The sequence below is a fragment of the Camellia sinensis genome, chromosome 9 (genome assembly GCF_055761805.1).
Source record: "Camellia sinensis isolate YWXY chromosome 9, ASM5576180v1, whole genome shotgun sequence".
Classification (NCBI taxonomy): domain Eukaryota; kingdom Viridiplantae; phylum Streptophyta; class Magnoliopsida; order Ericales; family Theaceae; genus Camellia; species Camellia sinensis.
In genome coordinates, this window is record NC_138969.1 from 193,595,208 (window position 1) to 193,612,355 (window position 17,148).

At 41.9% G+C, this 17,148-nt stretch overlaps 1 protein-coding gene and 1 long non-coding RNA gene across 3 annotated transcripts in view; both read right to left on the reverse strand.

Moving 5' to 3' along the window:
* LOC114271008 (uncharacterized) overlaps positions 1 to 12,538 on the reverse strand; it is a 29,510-nt gene extending 16,972 nt beyond the window's left edge. For both annotated transcript variants that reach the window (XM_028212631.2, XM_028212630.2), the window contains exon 1: positions 11,862 to 12,538. In XM_028212631.2, the coding sequence (XP_028068432.2) occupies positions 11,862 to 12,408 (547 nt within the window). In that variant the 5' untranslated portion in view covers positions 12,409 to 12,538. The remainder of the gene's footprint in view (positions 1 to 11,861) is intronic.
* Positions 6,815 to 11,849, reverse strand: LOC145798927 (uncharacterized). The gene is made up of 2 exons (XR_014340824.1): positions 7,726 to 11,849; positions 6,815 to 7,647 (listed from the first exon to the last, which is right to left on the reverse strand). It is a non-coding gene; the product is annotated as an uncharacterized LOC145798927 (long non-coding RNA).
* Positions 12,539 to 17,148: the final 4,610 nt, after the last annotated feature.

The window sequence follows — 17,148 nt, forward strand, 5'->3', positions numbered from 1 at the left end:
AGCTACCGCAGTCCGCCGTTGATGGGCTAACTCCAGACGGGGGCGCAAGGCGAGAAGGATTACCCTCTGTCCCTCCTATGGAAGATCTGGAGCCCCAACAACATAACTCCAGGAGGAGTGGCAGGAGAAGGCGGAATAACAGCCCTCGTCACTCTCAAAGTCCTGACAGGCAAAGGAGGAGGATTGATCCTCAAGCCATGGAAGATCGCGTGAAGGAGCAAGATGAACTAATTCGGAAGATGGCGGCGGACATGGAGGCTTTGAAACGCCAGATGAAGACTAAAGATGTGGCGACAGGAGAGGGGCGCAAGCACAAGACGCCCCCTCGCCACTCAGAGAATCATAGTAGGAATACTACACCCTCCTAAGGAAGGAGCAGAAGCCTCAGGACAGGCGACACTCATTCCTTATCTTCCAGGACTCGTCACTCCAGGTCTGAGAGGACGAGATCCGAAAGATCATACACTGAAGGAAGCACGTATTGGCCTTCACATTCACACCAAACTAGATCTAAACAAACAGAGCTACCCAGGTCATCCGACTTACGAACCGTGCTCGAAGAAAAAGCACGATGCAAGGAGGATGCCAGGGCAAGGGACCCACACCGAGTCTCGGTCTTACAACGGTTGGCTCCTCGGACGCATGGAAGCGTCGAGGTTGGAATGCCAATACCGCGACCGGCCTACGAACCAACGGACAAAGCATTGGCAAGACTACAGACTTCGCCGTTTGTTCCAGCAATCGAAAACGCGCCCCTACCATCAGGCATCCTTCAGCCGAAATTCAATACATATGAAGGGAAGACGGACCCGTATTCACACCTGAGCCACTTTCGCCAAGTCATGGCTGTGTACAGGCGAAACGAGGCCTTAATGTGCATACTCTTCCCGTCAAGTCTTGGCGACCTAGGCTTGACTTGGTTCGAAAAGCTCCCAGAGGGCAGCATAGCCTCCTGGGCCCAATTGGCAGAAGCGTTCGTAACGAGGTTTCGAACAAATACTAAAACACCGGTGGAGATAGACCAGTTACTCTCCATCGACATGGGTGAAAAAGAGACCCTCAGATCTTACAACAGTCGCTACTGGGAGACATTCAACCAAATTGGAGATTGCCCCACCAATCTAGCCATTGCGCAATATAAAAGAGGCCTACCAATAGGAAACAGACTAAGGGATTCGATTACCATGACGCCACCCCTCACCATGGAGGCCCTGATGGAAAGAGTGCATCAGCACATCAGGGTAGAAGAGGATGGCGCACGTGCAAAAGCAAAATCTAATGCAACCGCAGAACCAGAAAAGAAGACCTCAGCAAAGGTCAATACAGTAGATCGGCAGAACAAAAACGGGCGTGGCAGACGAGATAACGGAGAAGACCCAGACAAAAGATGGTTGAGAATCCGCACTGCCATAACAACGGTGTTCAAAAAACCAATATATCGGATTCTGAGCGAAATAAAAGATGAGCCTTTTGTCAAGTGGCCAGCCAAACTAGGGGAAGCTCAGAAAAATTACGACGACAGATCACGGTGCACCTTCCACAAAGAAAAGGGGCACCGAACTGAGAATTGCACGCCACTGAGACAGCACTTGGAAGAATTGGTGGCAGCAGGCCACTTGGACAAATACATTGAAGGAAGGACGCAACTGGCCCCCCAAGATCATAATGACCATCCCAACAGAATGCCAATCGATGCACCGCCTCAAGGTATTATCAATGTCATACATGGAGTTTTTGAACCTGAGCGGGTATGCGAGCTCAGAGGGTCAATCAAAAAGGCTGAGCACTTTAGAGAAGTGCTAGGTGCCCAACCTACCACCAAGAAAGGGAGGACGGAGGCAACAAACGTCATGTCTTTTTCGGATAAAGACCTGGATCGAATATACTGTCCTCACAATGATGCTCTGGTTGTCACTCTCCGAGTCAAAGATTTTGACGTCAAGCGGATTCTGATCGACCAAGGTAGTTCATGTGAGATCATGTACTACGACACATTCAAGCAACTGAAGCTGCAAGACAAAGACTTGGCGCCTCCAGTTTCTCCCCTGATTGGATTCAACTCCATGCTAGAGTGGCCTGTCGGCAAAATAATCCTTCCAGTCAGAGCAGGGAGTGTAACAAAACAAGTGGAGTTCTGGGTATTGAAGGTCCCCTCCACATACAACATCATCTTGGGCAGAACATGGCTGCATGCCATGCGTTCGGTAGCGTCATCATACCATCAGGTAATGCGGTTCCCCAACGACACCAGCATAATCGAAGAAGTCTATGGTGATCAGATCATGTCAAAACAATGCTTCGCCACAGCAAATGGAAGCCGAGCTGCCAAAGGATACGTTCATTCGGTGGAAGAACCAAAAAGTAATGAACTATTCGCGGACGTCGGCAAAGAGGCTGATCAGAAAGCGGTGGAGGACTTGGTGGAGGTAAAAATAGATGAGAAGAACCCGGATAAGTTCTTCTTGCTTGGCTCATCGTTGTCCAGCACTGAGAGATTAGAGGTCTTGGAATTCTTGACCTCTAATATCGAAGTGTTTGCCTGGACACCCTACGACATGCCAGGCATTGATCCAAACTTCATCAGTCACCAACTCAATGTCCACCCATCCGCCAGACCAGTCATCCAACGCACACGAGATCGGCACTCCACCACGCCGAAATAGTGGCAGAAGAGGTAGGCAACCTGCTGGAGGCAGGAGCAATAAGAGAAGTGCACTACCCAAGGTGGATCTCCAACACAGTCGTTGTGCCAAAAAAGAATGGTAAATGGCGTGTCTGCGTCGACTACAAAACAGTCAACAAGGCGTGCCCAAAAGATAGCTTTCCTCTACCAAGGATAGATCAACTAGTGGACCTAACGGCAGGGCATAACCGACTTAGCTTTCTGGATGCATACAGAGGCTACCACCAGATCGCCATGCATGAACCAGACCAGGAGGTCACATCCTTCACAACACCAAGGGGGTTATATTGCTACAAGGTCATGCCCTTTGGCCTAAAGAACGCAAGGGCGACATTCCAACGGATGGTCACCAAGATGTTTGAACCATTGTTAGGCAGAACAATGGAGGCTTACATCGACGACATGGTGGTCAAAAGCAAGGATAAGAATAACCACCTTAAAGATCTAGGCGAGATGTTCCAGATCCTGAAGAAACACAAGTTGCGCCTCAATGCGTCCAAATGCGCATTCGGAGTTGGATCTGGCAAATTCTTGGGCTTCCTGGTGACCAACCGAGGTATAGAAGCAGACCCATCTCAGATTAAAGCAATCTAGGAATTGGAGAGACCAAACTCAGTCAAAGAAGTACAGCATCTCACTGGTATGGCAGCTGCGCTCAACCGGTTCATAAGCAGGTCATCAGACAGACTACGACCATTCTTCCAAGCTTTAAAAGCCAAGTTTGAGTGGGACGAAGAATGCGACCGAGCTCTGGAAAGCTTGAAGGAGTACATGTCTTCCCCACCACTACTTGTTACTCCAGTACCTGGTGAAGAACTCTTTTTGTACCTGGCAGTCTCTCAGCACGCAGTTAGCGCAGTGTTGGTTCGTGCAGAAGGAATACAACACTTGCCCATCTTTTATGTCAGTAAGACATTGTTGGGAGCCGAAACAAGGTACTTGCCCTTGGAGAAACTAGCATTAGCATTAATGATGGCATCCAGAAAATTGGCGCACTACTTTCACGCCCACACCATAGTCGTCCTCACAGCCTTTCCACTAAAAGCTCTGTTTGAAAGGGCGAACTTTAGTGGGCGAATTTTGAAGTGGGCAGTAGAGTTGGGACAATTCGACATTAAGTTCCAACCCAAGACCGCAATAAAAGCCCAATCTTTGGCAGACTTCGTCGCAGAGTTTACTCCTGGAAGTCATCATATCTGCCCAGTCGACCTAACTGACACAACCGAACTAGGGACGGAAGTTGACGCCGGAATAGCGCAACCCCTAGTGAAAGGTAGTCAATCAAGCACCAAGGCAGACCATACTAAGGACAACAAGGAAGAGGCAAACAAAGGCTCACCAACAGTTCAAACAGAAGACGAAGGGCAGACAGCCAACATGGACCTGGAAGAAAACACCATTCTTGACCTCACGACATCATCTGATCCTTCCACTTGCTGGAAACTATTCGTTGGAGAGATGTGGAAGCTCTTTGTGGATGGAGCATCCAACCGACATGGTGCAGGGCTTGGCATAGTCCTCATCTCTCTAGACGGCCTGGTTATAGAGCAAGCAATCAACCTTGGCTTCCCAGCATCCAACAATGAAGCGGAGTATGAGGCGCTTCTCGCAGGACTCAAGTCAGCACACTTCATGAAAGCAACCGAACTAATGGTATACAGTGACTCTCTGCTGGTGGTAAACCAAATTTCTGGCGAATACGAAGCAAAGGACGACAGAATGGCCAAGTACCAAGAGTTAGTCAGAACAGAGATCAAGAAGTTTGATGTAGTAAGAATAGAACAAATTGGCAAAGAGGAAAACTGCCGAGCGGACGAACTAGCAGGCCTTGCCTCAATAGCAGATACATCAATCCCTCATCCATTACTCATCGACTTCTTACCAAGACCAAGCATAGAAGACCCCGAAGCAGAAGAAGTATGCTGCACAGAATTAGGCCCTTCTTGGATGGATCCCATCATCCTGTTCCTAAAAGACGGCATCCTACCAGAAGAGAAAAAAGAAGCCAACAGAATAAGGGCAAAGTCGCAGCGATTTTGGCTATCTCCATCTTTGGCATTATACAAGAAGTCATTCTCTGGGCCTTACCTCAAGTGCGTTCACCCCAGCAAAGTAGAAGCATTCTTGTTTGAAATACACGAAGGGGTGTGTGGAAGACATCAAGGAGGAAGACCGCTCGCTTACAGGGCTATTTCGCAAGGATATTGGTGGCCCTATATGCAGGCAGATTCAGAGAAGTATGTGAAAAAGTGTGAGAAATGCCAAAAATTCACGCACCAGATACATCAACCAGCAAGAGAACTCCTACCACTGACAAGCCCATGGCCTTTCGCAATGTGGGGCTTGGACATAGTAGGACCACTTCCAACAGCGCCCGGCGGCAGGAAGTTCTTTCTCGCAGCAACAGACTACTTCACAAAGTGGGTAGAAGCAGAAGCGTTGGCATCAATCAAAGAGAAAGACGTGAAGAAGTTTGTTTGGCAGAATATCATCACTCGGTTTGGCATACCAAAAGCACTGATCTCAGACAATGGTACTCAATTCGACGGCAGAATCTTCAGAAGCTTTTGTGAAGAGTACAAGATAGAGTTCTACAATTCTACACCAGCATATCCTCAAGCAAATGGGCAAGCAGAAGCATCAAATAAGGTTGTCTTGGATGGACTAAAGAAAAGGCTAGAGAAAGCAAAAGGCAAGTGGGCAGATGAACTTCCTCACGTCTTATGGGCTTACCGCACCACGCCTCGGCGATCAACTGGAGAAACACCATTCTCCTTAGCCTATGGAATGGAAGCGGTGATCCCACTAGAAGTTGGCCTCCCCACAATTCGAAGCGAAAATTTTGATCCAAACTTAAATGGAGAAGCCATAGCCTTAGAACTCGACCTTGCAGAAGAAAGAAGAGAAAGAGCACTAGTCCACATCGCCTCATACCAACAAGAGTTAATCCGAAAATACAGCAAAAAGGTTCATCCAAGACAATTCAAGATTGGGGATTGGGTACTACGCAAAGTAATGGGAAACACCTTGATCCCAGGAGACGGCAAGTTAGGCCCAAATTGGGAAGGTCCTTATAAGGTGGTTGGGTTAGTAGGCAAAGGGGCATACCACCTAGAAGACAAGGATGGCAAGGCAATCCCTAGGCCATGGAATACGGCCAATCTCAAGTTATTTTACTTTTAGCTTTTCTTTTTCAAACATATGTAATTTTTTCTTCCTTCAATAAAACAAGCAATTCTTTTTCAGCACAAGTTATTTTCTGTAAGAGTTAGCCTTAGTATAGATTAGGTTTAATACAGGCATTTTATTCTAAGTTAGCTGGAAAAACTAACTTAGAGGTTGGCTGGAATAAACCAACACTTGTTACTCTTCAGCCAAAGTAAGTGTATGGCTGAAGAGTGGTTGGCTGGAATAAACCAACACTTGTTACTCTTCAGCCGAAGTAAGGGTAAGGCTGAAGAGTGGTTGGCTGGAATAAACCAACTCTTATTACTCTTCAGCCGAAGTAAGGGTATGGCTGAAGAGTGGTTGGCTGGAATAAACCAACACTTGTTACTCTTCAGCCGAAGTAAGGGTAAGGCTGAAGAGTGGTTGGCTGGAATAAACCAACTCTTATTACTCTTCAGCCGAAGTAAGGGTAAGGCTGAAGAGTGGTTGGCTGGAATAAACCAACTCTTATTACTCTTCAGCCGAAGTAAGGGTAAGGCTGAAGAGTGGTTGGCTGGAATAAACCAACACTTGTTACTCTTCAGCCGAAGTAAGTGTGTGACTGAAGAGTGGTTGGCTGGAATAAACCAACACTTGTTACTCTTCAGCCGAAGTAAGGGTAAGGCTGAAGAGTGGTTGGCTGGAATAAACCAACTCTTGTTACTCTTCAGCCGAAGTAAGTGCATGGCTGAAGAGTGGTTGGCTGGAATAAACCAACACTTGTTACTCTTCAGCCGAAGTAAGTGCATGGCTGAAGAGTGGTTGGCTGGAATAAATCAACACTTTGTACTCCTCAGCCGAAGTAAGCATATCGGCTAAGGAGTGGTTGGCTGGCAGGTATAGTTTAACCATCTAAAACCGAAATAACAGTTGGAGTAACTGGAGCATTACAAAGTACAGGCATACCCATCAGAACCGGAACAAGAGTTAAAGCAAAATTTTTCATTCATTGAAACTATTACAAAGGATGTTCATAGTTCGATTACAACGGCAAAGAGCAACAAAGAAAAAATACACAATCAGGAAAAAAGTTCTTCAATTTCGGCGTCAAAAACAGCGTCACCAGCAACTTGAAGACCGATTGCAAGAGGAAGTTCACTCTCGGTTGCCAGAATGCTTTCGGTTGGAACCACGGTTTCATTTGGCTGTTCGATAGGTAGGTCATCCACCATGGGCTCCAACCGAAGTGACGGGTCTGCACTTACAACCGGAATGTCTTCGGGAGCAGAGGAGTCATCAGAGTCTGAGTCCTCCAGAAACTCTTGTTGCAAGGCGTCTGCATACTCCGCAAGGGACTTCGGTATAAAGTAAGCTGGAGGGTCGAAGACCTCGGTCTGTTGATCATAACCGAGCTTCTCCACAGCCGCCCTCCAGCCGCACTTAAAGAACAGCTCCTTCGCGGCGTCGCATTGTTTGACATAGGCGTCTTCTGCCTCCTTGTAACCTCGCTTTTACCCCTCCTTTTCGGCCGCCTCCACGCTCTTTTTTAGTTCGCTTATTTCGGTGTCTTTTCTCTTCTCAAGCTTCACCAACTCCCGCAGATATTTGTCCTTCATAGCAATGGCCGCTTTCTGCCTCTCTACCTCCGCCGAACTAACCAGATCGGCAAGACGGCCGTTCTCCGCTTGTAGCTCGGCCATTCTCTTTTCGGCTTCTTCTAGCTCGGCCGCCTTTGCCTCGGCTTCCGCCATTGCTTGCCTTGTGGTTTTTCTCAGTTCTTGGACTTTCTTGTAAGTAATATTGTTCTTTTGTAAGGCCTGGCAAAACAAAGATTTCCTTTGAGCCGAAGTAAAAGTTGGAAAATTTAGGCAGAAAAAACAGACAGAGCTACTTACCAAGATCATGGACTCCGATGTGGACCGGATTGACTTCATTTCGGTGTTTAATTGCTTTAAGTGGTGCTCCATGCCCTTGGGGAGGCACACACTTTTGGCCAGGTTAAAGGCCAATTGGTGATCTTTTTCAGCCACGACCGAGTCAGTAGCTTTGATGTCTCGGTCATTGAAGGTCAGCGGCGGAGCCCACTTCGGAGATTCAGCTCGGTCAGTTTGCTCCGGTTGGGGGGAAGGTTGAGGACTTTGGGGGACGGATTCAACCTCATCGACAAGTTACTGTTCGGTCGATGTAGATCGGGCGCGTTTGGAAGGGCGAGATGAAGAAAGCCATTGAGAAGGGAGGGCCACAACGGCAGGCTGCGCTTCAATAGTTGGTGGTACTTCGGCCCTGGTTGTTGCGGTCAGAAGGGCCCTAACTCTGCTTTTCTTTGCCATCTCTTCTTCAGCAGTTAATGGGACAAGTCGTATTTCAGGTAAGGTTGGGTCCGGTTCTGGTGCTTCCTCGAGAAGGAAATCGGTCACTCGAGCCTTCCGACGACCGCTATATCGGTAGGTCGGTTCAAAGTTTAGAAGCTTGGCCCAACTCCTTTCTTTACACCGTAGTGCGGCTCGCAAAATCGCAAGGTTGGGATAGCTGTATAGGGAATGGAGGTGGGCAAAATCTGCAAAAAGAGAAGTGTTAGTTCGGCTAATAGACTAAAAAAACCGAAATAACATACAAGGAAGAAGATCGAAGTTAAATTACCGGGCTCTCCCTTTTTCCAATTTATAGGTCGGCCAGGAATTTGGGCTTGAAAATCCTCAAAGTTCCCAGAGACCCAGAAAAAATCATCGTCGTTAAGATCTTTGTCCGATGTGTTTTTAACTATCTTCTCTCGGCGGCGGCGAATCCTAAGGTAATAGACCCACCCAGCATCTTTTGAGCCGATGGAGTATTGATGGAAAATTTCGGCCAGGCCGAGGTTCAGTCCGGTTTGGTGGTTCAGTGCGGCTATTCCCATTATGATGCGATATGTATTGGTGGACAGTTGGGTGGGGCATAATCTAGTCTGCCTAAGAAATTCGCAGATCAACGGTTGGACAGGAAACCGTAGTCCGGTTTCTATTATGGACTGAAGGGTAAAAGGGACGAAGCCTTCATTTTCCCAAGGAATAACATCTTTTTTGGCCAACGTCAGATGGACGTCATCAGGAATTTGGTAATCTTTCCTAAATTCGGCCATGCCACCAGGGGTCTCAACTAGATACCTATACTTACCCATCTGATGAATAATTTACTTATAATTTATATCGGTGCAAAAATCGTGCTCAGTAGCTCGGTTGAGCGCACGCAGGAGTGCCTGGGTAACCTAAGTCTGCAAAGTAAAAAACAGAGGGGGTTAAAGCACTGATCAATGGACCGTGCTACAATTTAAAAGCAAGGTATAAGAGCCCTACTTCGACCTCAAGAAACTGGTTCTATCTCGGTTCATCAAAAGGTTTGGTAGCTCGGTTTGAGCAGTTTGCTCGGTAGACCGGTTTAACGTCTAGGGGCAGCTTCCTAGTTCGGTCTAAAAAACTAAGAAAGCTGGTTTAGCCCCAAGGCCTAAATAGGTTGCAGTGTGAATAAAGTTACTTCGGTTAAGCCTCTAGGGGCGGCTTTCTGAGTTCGGTTTAAGAACTAAGAAAGCCGGCTTGGCCCCAAAAGCATTTGTTCGGTTGAAAACCTAAGTTCCTAGTTTGATATATTCAAAACTCGGTGATCTTATTTCGGCTAAAGTGAGTCAGGCTCTGGTAACCCTTTGAAACTTTCAAGTTCTGGTTCGGTTATTGACTACAGTGATCTACCTATTTGGGGCAAACAGGATCCTAGTTCGGTTGCTACCTAGTTTTGGATCTAAGGCAAGTTTTTTTTATAGGAGTTCATGCATATATAAGCTCTGCTATTGTTTTTTCGTGAAAGTACAAAAGCGAAGCGTCAAAAATGAAAGAAAATGTTTGCAAAAAACATACAAAACAAGATATACAGATGCGAAAGCAAAATAAAGGAAGCAAAGTGAGTCTACTTACCAGATGGAAGAAGTGGGATCTGATGATGGGGAAGTGGCAGCAAAATCAGTTCTCAAAAGTGAAGGAAGAACATGAACTGCAAGAACACAGAAAGAGGAGATGAAGAATGGGAGGTGAATAATCCAAGAAAAAGAAGGGTTGTTTTGTGAAAGAGGAGAGAGAAAAACGCGGCAAAAAGGGGCGGGACTGTTCAAAAAGTTCGAAGTACGAAGGCGGCGTGATGACAGCTCACGGCTTATCAGAGCCCGCCACGTGGCAAGGGAAAGGGAAGCGTTACAGTCGCGATTGAAGAGACGTTTTGACCGGATAAAACAGAGTTCGGAGTAAAACTAGCTCGGCTGGATACACTGAAGGGTTTTTATCTCGGCTGGAAAGGCTTATAGAACTTCAGCTCGGTTGAAGGATTTGTAATCTCAATCATGCTATGCAGATGAAATTAAGGGGCAATTGAGAGGGTAATTTTTGGGAAAGAATTGGGCCGAGCTGTGAGTTGGGCCCTACGGCCCAAAGTGTGAAGGAATCGGTAAGAAGCCGTAATGTTATTTCGGCTCAGTAGAGGTATAGGTACTCCGGCCCAGGAGAAGTGACGTTATTCCGGCCCAGGAGGGGTGTGGTTACTCCGATTCAAGAATGTGCAAAGCAACTCCGGTCCGGTGGCAGTTTGAAGTGAGTCCGGCCTTGCATTTAGTCCGGTCGTGACATATTATGGTTAGGTCGGTCAGAACTTGCCATTTGGAAGTTTGATCTAAACACACCATGGTTGAACAGGGGAAAGCCGAGATAAGGAGTTGGAGGAAAAGACCGAGTTTAGGACAGTTCGGCCTTCTCTGTGGCTCTGCATAGCCAAGCCTATTTCGGTCATATAGTAGTTCGGCCATGGTGAAAACCATCCCACTTGGTTTAAGCAGTGGGGGAGGGTGTAAAAGGATAAGCATTATCCTTAGGAGTATGAATCCTAGGAGGACTCTGCATGGAGAAATAAAAGTCCTACTAGGATTGTGCCACTCGAAACCTATAAAAGCTCACAAGCACCACCTTGGAGGAGGTAATTGAACATAATTCTTTCTGAGAGCATAAAACTTTGTCTATTTGTCAAGCTTACTGACTTAGGCATCGGAGAGGTTTCCGGCACACACCCGCCGGCTAGCTCACTTTTGTGTTTTCAGGTTATAAAGCGACGTCGTACGGAGGAGCGTGGACTTGGTCAACAGGATTATACGAGGAGAATTATTTCTTCCCCGTACAGTTGGTTAAATTCTGTGGGTTAAAATCTAGACCACACAGGTTTGAAGAAAAATATGTTCTTCCGAAATTTGGGAAACGATATTGGATGATGAAAATTATTATTGAATAATTAAACATTTAAATTTAGAGAAAATATTATTTTGCCCATCCAAACTATTATTCAAAAATTAATTCAATTCATATTCTCTTAATAATATCAATTTTATACTTAAATTATTTGATTTTGCTTCAATTTTATCTCACCGCCAATTGATTTTTGAGTAATAATTTGAGGGGCAAAATGATATTCCCTTTTAAATTCATTTACTATTATTTTTATATATCTAGAGGTCTAATTGATTATTGATATTTTGGCGATAATTTGGAGGGACAAAATGAAGTTTTGAATAAAATTTCAGAATCACGTTAGTGACTTCCGTTTGATTGTAGATGGTAGTTGTCGGTAAGGATTAAATTGATATAAAATCGAATAGTTTGAGTATAAAATTAATATTATTAAAAGGACATGAGTTAAATTGATTTTTGAGTGATAGTTTAGAGGGCAAAATAAAATTTTCTCTAAAAAAATAAATAAATAAATAATTGAAAAATAAAATTTTGGGTAATTTATACTTTTTGTCTTTATAATTTGACTCAAATTTCACTTTTGATTTTTATTATTTTAATTTGAATAATTTAATTCTTACACTTTATGTCCAGTTTTAATTTCAAATTAGATGTTAAAATTAATAATTTTGTCACAGAGTTTCTTAAAATATACCCATGAAAAAATTTGGCACCAAAATAAAATTTGAGTTAAATGCGAAAAGTATGCATGTGTGGGCAAGATAAGGGTAACAAACCGAAGTGCTCAGTGAGGATGGAAATGTGAAGAATGGTGGTATTATCGTCCCTTTGATAAAACTCTCTGCATCTTTCTGTCTTTTCTATTCTTTCATTTTCACAGACTCTATTGACTTCATCATCAAGGAACTTGAACATCTCCATTTTCCCGTACCGGGCGGCTCGGAAAAGAGCAGTCTCTCCCCTCCTGTTCTTCTTTCTCAACAGCTCGGGAGCTTTTCCCAGCATTTCTTTCGCCGCGAGGACGATCCTGTTGGAAGTAGCTGCCTCATGGAGTATAGTGTTTCCAATATCATTCTCTGCCATGATGTCTTCATTGCTATCTTTATCAGGCAACAATTGAAGCAATTGAAGCACTAACTGTTTTTGTTTTGAGTAAGTAGCCATGTGGAGGACTGTGTCATTGTGTATGGTTAGTGAGTGTAATGGGCCTTGTGGGATTTTCTTGCAGTGTTGAATTACCTTATTCCCATCTCCTCTCATCAGAGCACTGTACAAGTCTCTGTTGAGTTCATGCTTCTTCTCATCATGTTCTGGGTGAGCCATGAGCGAGAGAGAGGGATAGAGAAAGAGAGAGAGAGGTGAGGGGGTGCTTTAGGAAAGAAAGTTATTATGTTGCTATTTATGCACACAAAAAGTTTGTTTGGGGTCCATAAAAAAAAGGAGAAAATCTCATTTCAACCACCTTTCAATCACCAAACTATTTATAAAAAAATCAAGAGGAACTTACCAATAAGTCCCATATATAAAGTTCAAGACCCATCTAATCCTCAAACAAAACACTTGTACCAATTAGTCTTATATATTTTTAATTGTGACCAAAAAATCTTTTTTTTTTTTTAATTTACAGACACTGTTGCATTATACTAGCGTCGGACTTTCGTCAAACGGTCACCGGAGACTCGTCGGAATGTTCAACATCACCGGGAAGTTGCCGGAGTATCGCCGAGAAGTCACCAGAGTATCGCCGAAAGTTCATCGAAGTGTTAAAAACGTTAATGGAAGTCACCGGAATGTTCAGAACGTTCACTGGACGTTAAGAACATCATTGGAGACTCACCGAAATGTTTAAAATATTGCCGAAAAAAAAAAAGAATAAATTGATAAATTAGAGCGAAAAAACATAGCAAAACACTACAAGAAAGAACAGATTCGGTGACTAATTTTGCCGACAAAACTAAATTTAGTCGCCAAAGGTGTACGCGTTAGCTACTAGAACTTTTTTGGTCACCAATGGTAGAAACATTAGCTACCAAACAATATTTGGTCGCCAAATGTTCACATATTAGCTACTAAACTGTTTTGATCAGTAAATATCCACTATTTCGCTACTAAAAATATATGTAGTCGGAATTGTCTTTACTTTTGGCGACTAATTACACGTTAGTCGTTAAAAATATCATTTTGGCCGACTAAATATGATGTCGGTCGCTAATCGTAGAGTCTTTATAATTTTTTTTTTATTATTATTGATATTTATTTAATTTTTGGCTACTAATTATGTGTTAGTCGTGGAAATAATTGGGTTTTGGCGACTATTTTAATTTTGGTCGCTAAATCAGAAAGGTTCACCGACTATTTTTTTGTAGCCAAACGTGCCACAAAATTGTGGAGGGAATATTAATTTTTCATAAAAATATTAGCGACGAAAATTAATTTTGGTCGAGAATAAATATTTTTTTGTTTTATTTTCATTGCAAAAGAAGTCCATTTCCCTCCCTCTCGCACTTCCGCCGCTGTCACTGCACTGTCTCCATCGCCATCACCGCAAGCCTTGCTGTATCTCCCCGAACTCCCTCCCAGGTATGTCTTTCATTTCGCCTCTCTCCCTCTCTCTCTGTATCTCCCTCTCGATTTCTGTCTCCTTCTCATAGAGGCCTCTCGGTTTCCCGCTTTCTCTCTCTCTCTCTCTGTTTACACATACAAATCATATATACACAACCTTGATTCCATATATACGCGATTATACACTGGTACACTCACGCCTCTGTCACTGGGTCTCACTCACGCCTCTGCCCTCTTCTCTATAGCTTTGTCTCCATCGCCACGCAAGGCTTGCTAGATCATCCCCCGAACTCCCTCCCAGGTATGTCCTCCATTTCGCATCTGCCTCTCCCTCTCTCTGTATCTCCCTCTCGATTTCCCTTTATTTCTCTGTCCTCCAATGAAAGATTTCTCAAATTACGCTGTGAACATTCGTATTTTGGTAAATTGTTTTGTGCTTTTGTTGACTGTGGCCCTTGTAATTGCCATAAACATAACTTTTGGCATTAATTCATAGAATCGATGCTCGTCTACCAGTCCATGTTTGCTTGAGTTTCATTAGTTACTAGGTATTATTGTTGTTGTCTTTTAATGTTTGAAATTAATATAGTTGCTATATGTCGTCCATAAGTGCCTCTATAGGCACCAAACTAATGACAATTTTTTTTTTTTGTGCAGATGGTTTTGGACATACAAATGTGGATATGATTTTTTTTTGACAAGTACGGGAGGGCATTGTTTTTATACCTCTATCCGTATGTATACTGGTTCGTACAAATTACTTTTTTGGTATGGTAAATATCAGCTAATTTGGCATGGTATAAATTACCATAGCACGTGGTACAAAATAGTTTTGGGGTAGTACAGATTAAATTTTTGTTGTGGTACATATGTCCTTTTTGTCAATTTTAGCTAATTTGGTTATTCATGTATTATGTATGGAATTAAATTATTGACGTTGGATTAGACTTGGTTCGTATAGAATTTGTATTATATATAGAATTGGACGTTCAATATTAATTTTTTGGATGGTTGAAACTGAAATGTGTGCACGTTGTTGAATGCTTGAATGGTTGATAATATATTTAGCGTTGATGGATTATATTGTTTATACAGGGTACAGGTTGTACTAATAATGGATATCTCCATTATATATAGGTTGCTTAGAAATTAAAAAACAAAAAAGTATTTGGCCACCAAATATTTTGGTAGCCAAATATGTAATCAAATGTTTTGGCGACGAATAATTTAGTAGCAAAAACATAACCAAAAAACTTTTTGCGACCAAATAGTTAGTAGCTAAAACCATGGAGGATGAGAGAAAGAAACTATTGGCCACTAAATTTTTTAGTCACGGAAAACAAAATGGTATCATTTGGCGACTAAAACGTTTGGTGGCAAAAAGTAATGAAGTGAAACTTAAGAGGTTTTTAGCTACGATCAATTTTAGTCGGCAAAAGTCACAACAACAAAATTACATGGTCGTGAAAAAATATGTATTCTATTGGTGACCAAAATATTTAGTCCTTAATAGTTGTTCAAAATTTTACGGTAGCACTTTTAGTGACCAATATTTTAGTCGTCGAAATGCCATGTGTTGCCGATTGACTATAATTCGTATCCAAATGTGACTTTCAGTCACCAAGTTTTTAGTAGCAAAAACTAACACCTTCCCCGACCACACGAACTTTAGTCGCCAAAAGTCACATTCGGCGACTAACAGTTTTAGTGGGGAAAAGATAACATTTGCTGACTAAAACATATTTAGTAGGCAAATGTTTCCTGTTTGGCGACCAAATAAAGTATAGTCGCCAATACTATCGCCGACAAGGTATGAGCGACGAAATTGGTGACAAAACTTTTAGTCACTAAATCGTTTCAGCGACCAATTATTGGACTTTTGGTGACCAATATTTTAGTAGCCAAAAGTGACATTTCTTATAGTGAAATGTGCTAAACATTGATAAACTAAAAGAAAGAAAAAAATGAAACAACAAAAACCAGCAACAATGGGAAAAACATACGCTATTTTTCAATTTTTGTAAGGTTTAAGCAAATAATCTCCAATATTGATCAAACTGAAAAGTAAGTTTTGAAACTGTAAAATGTTACAGTGTCAAAGCAAAAATCTATTAAGCATTTATCATTATTAATCAAACTGAAAAAATGTTATGAAACTGTAAAATTTTACAGTTTTAAAGAACGTTATGAAACTGCAAAATTTTACAGTTTTATACCATGATTCATTCCAGCACCAAAAAAATTTGAAACTGCAAAATTTTACAGTCTTCACCGCCTGTAACTAAAAATCGAAAACAACTTGTTTAGAATTTGAAAATTTTCTCTATTAGAACAGAAAATGAGAAGTATATAGCAGAGAATGTAGAAAAAAATAAGAGATCGAATGAGAAAGGCGGATATAGAGAGAGGATTATACTCCGACGACTATTTTTTGTTTAGATCTAGCCAAATCTGATGTAGATCTACTCAAATCTGATGTAGATCTACATCAGATCTACTCATCTTTTTTGTCGGAAGCAAATCTTCTTTATCGTTGGAGAGGGTGAAAGAAGGAGTCGGCGGTCGGTGGTTGCCGGTGAATCCCAATTGATGGTAGTCGTCGGTCACCGGTGACTATATATCGGAAAGAGAAAGAGAAGAAGCAAGATATGGTTACCAGTCAACGATTACCAGAAATCACAAAGAGCAAAAGAGGCAGAGAAGAAGAATAACATTATAGGACTTTTGGGTATAAACAAAAGGTTATGGGACTTAATAGACTACACATTTTTCAAAAAAGACTTCTTGGTAATTTTTCCAAAAATCAATGGTTAATTACATTTTTTGCTTATATAGTTTGATTAAATTTTATTTTAATTCTTGTAATTTTAATTTGAACAATTTAGTTCCTACATTTTAAATTTAGCTTTAATTTTGTCATTTGTCTAAATTTTTGTTAATTTTATTTACGTGTCCACCTTAAAAAATAAAAAATTAACTTGGTGAAAAAATAAAAAAAATTATCATTTTTATATAATTTTTATCTTTTAGAAGGACAGAAATAATTTTAAAAAATTTTTAAATATATTTTTTATGTTTACTTTTAGGATAAATGACAAATACACATCCTGAGATTTGCTTAAAGTACAGATTGTCCCCTGTGGTTTGAAAAACTACAAATACTCCCTTATTAGAATTTTTTATTTAACAGAATTAACTAAAAAATGAAATTCATAATTGCTCTCCTATACAATAATAAAATTACCTAAATTATTAATTGCAACATATTTCTAATATCATTAAAAACGGCTAATTGATTTGATGATTTATTAATAAAAAAGAGTGATTTGTTATAAAATTAGAAACTTCAAGGGGAATGTAATTTTCAAAATCACGTGAGACGATTCATATGTTAATCAAAACTCAGGGGGTATGTTTGTAATTTATCCTTATTTTTATCAAATTAATTTTTATTTTTTCATAATTTTTTTGAAAATAATTTCAAAAAAACAAACTAAACAT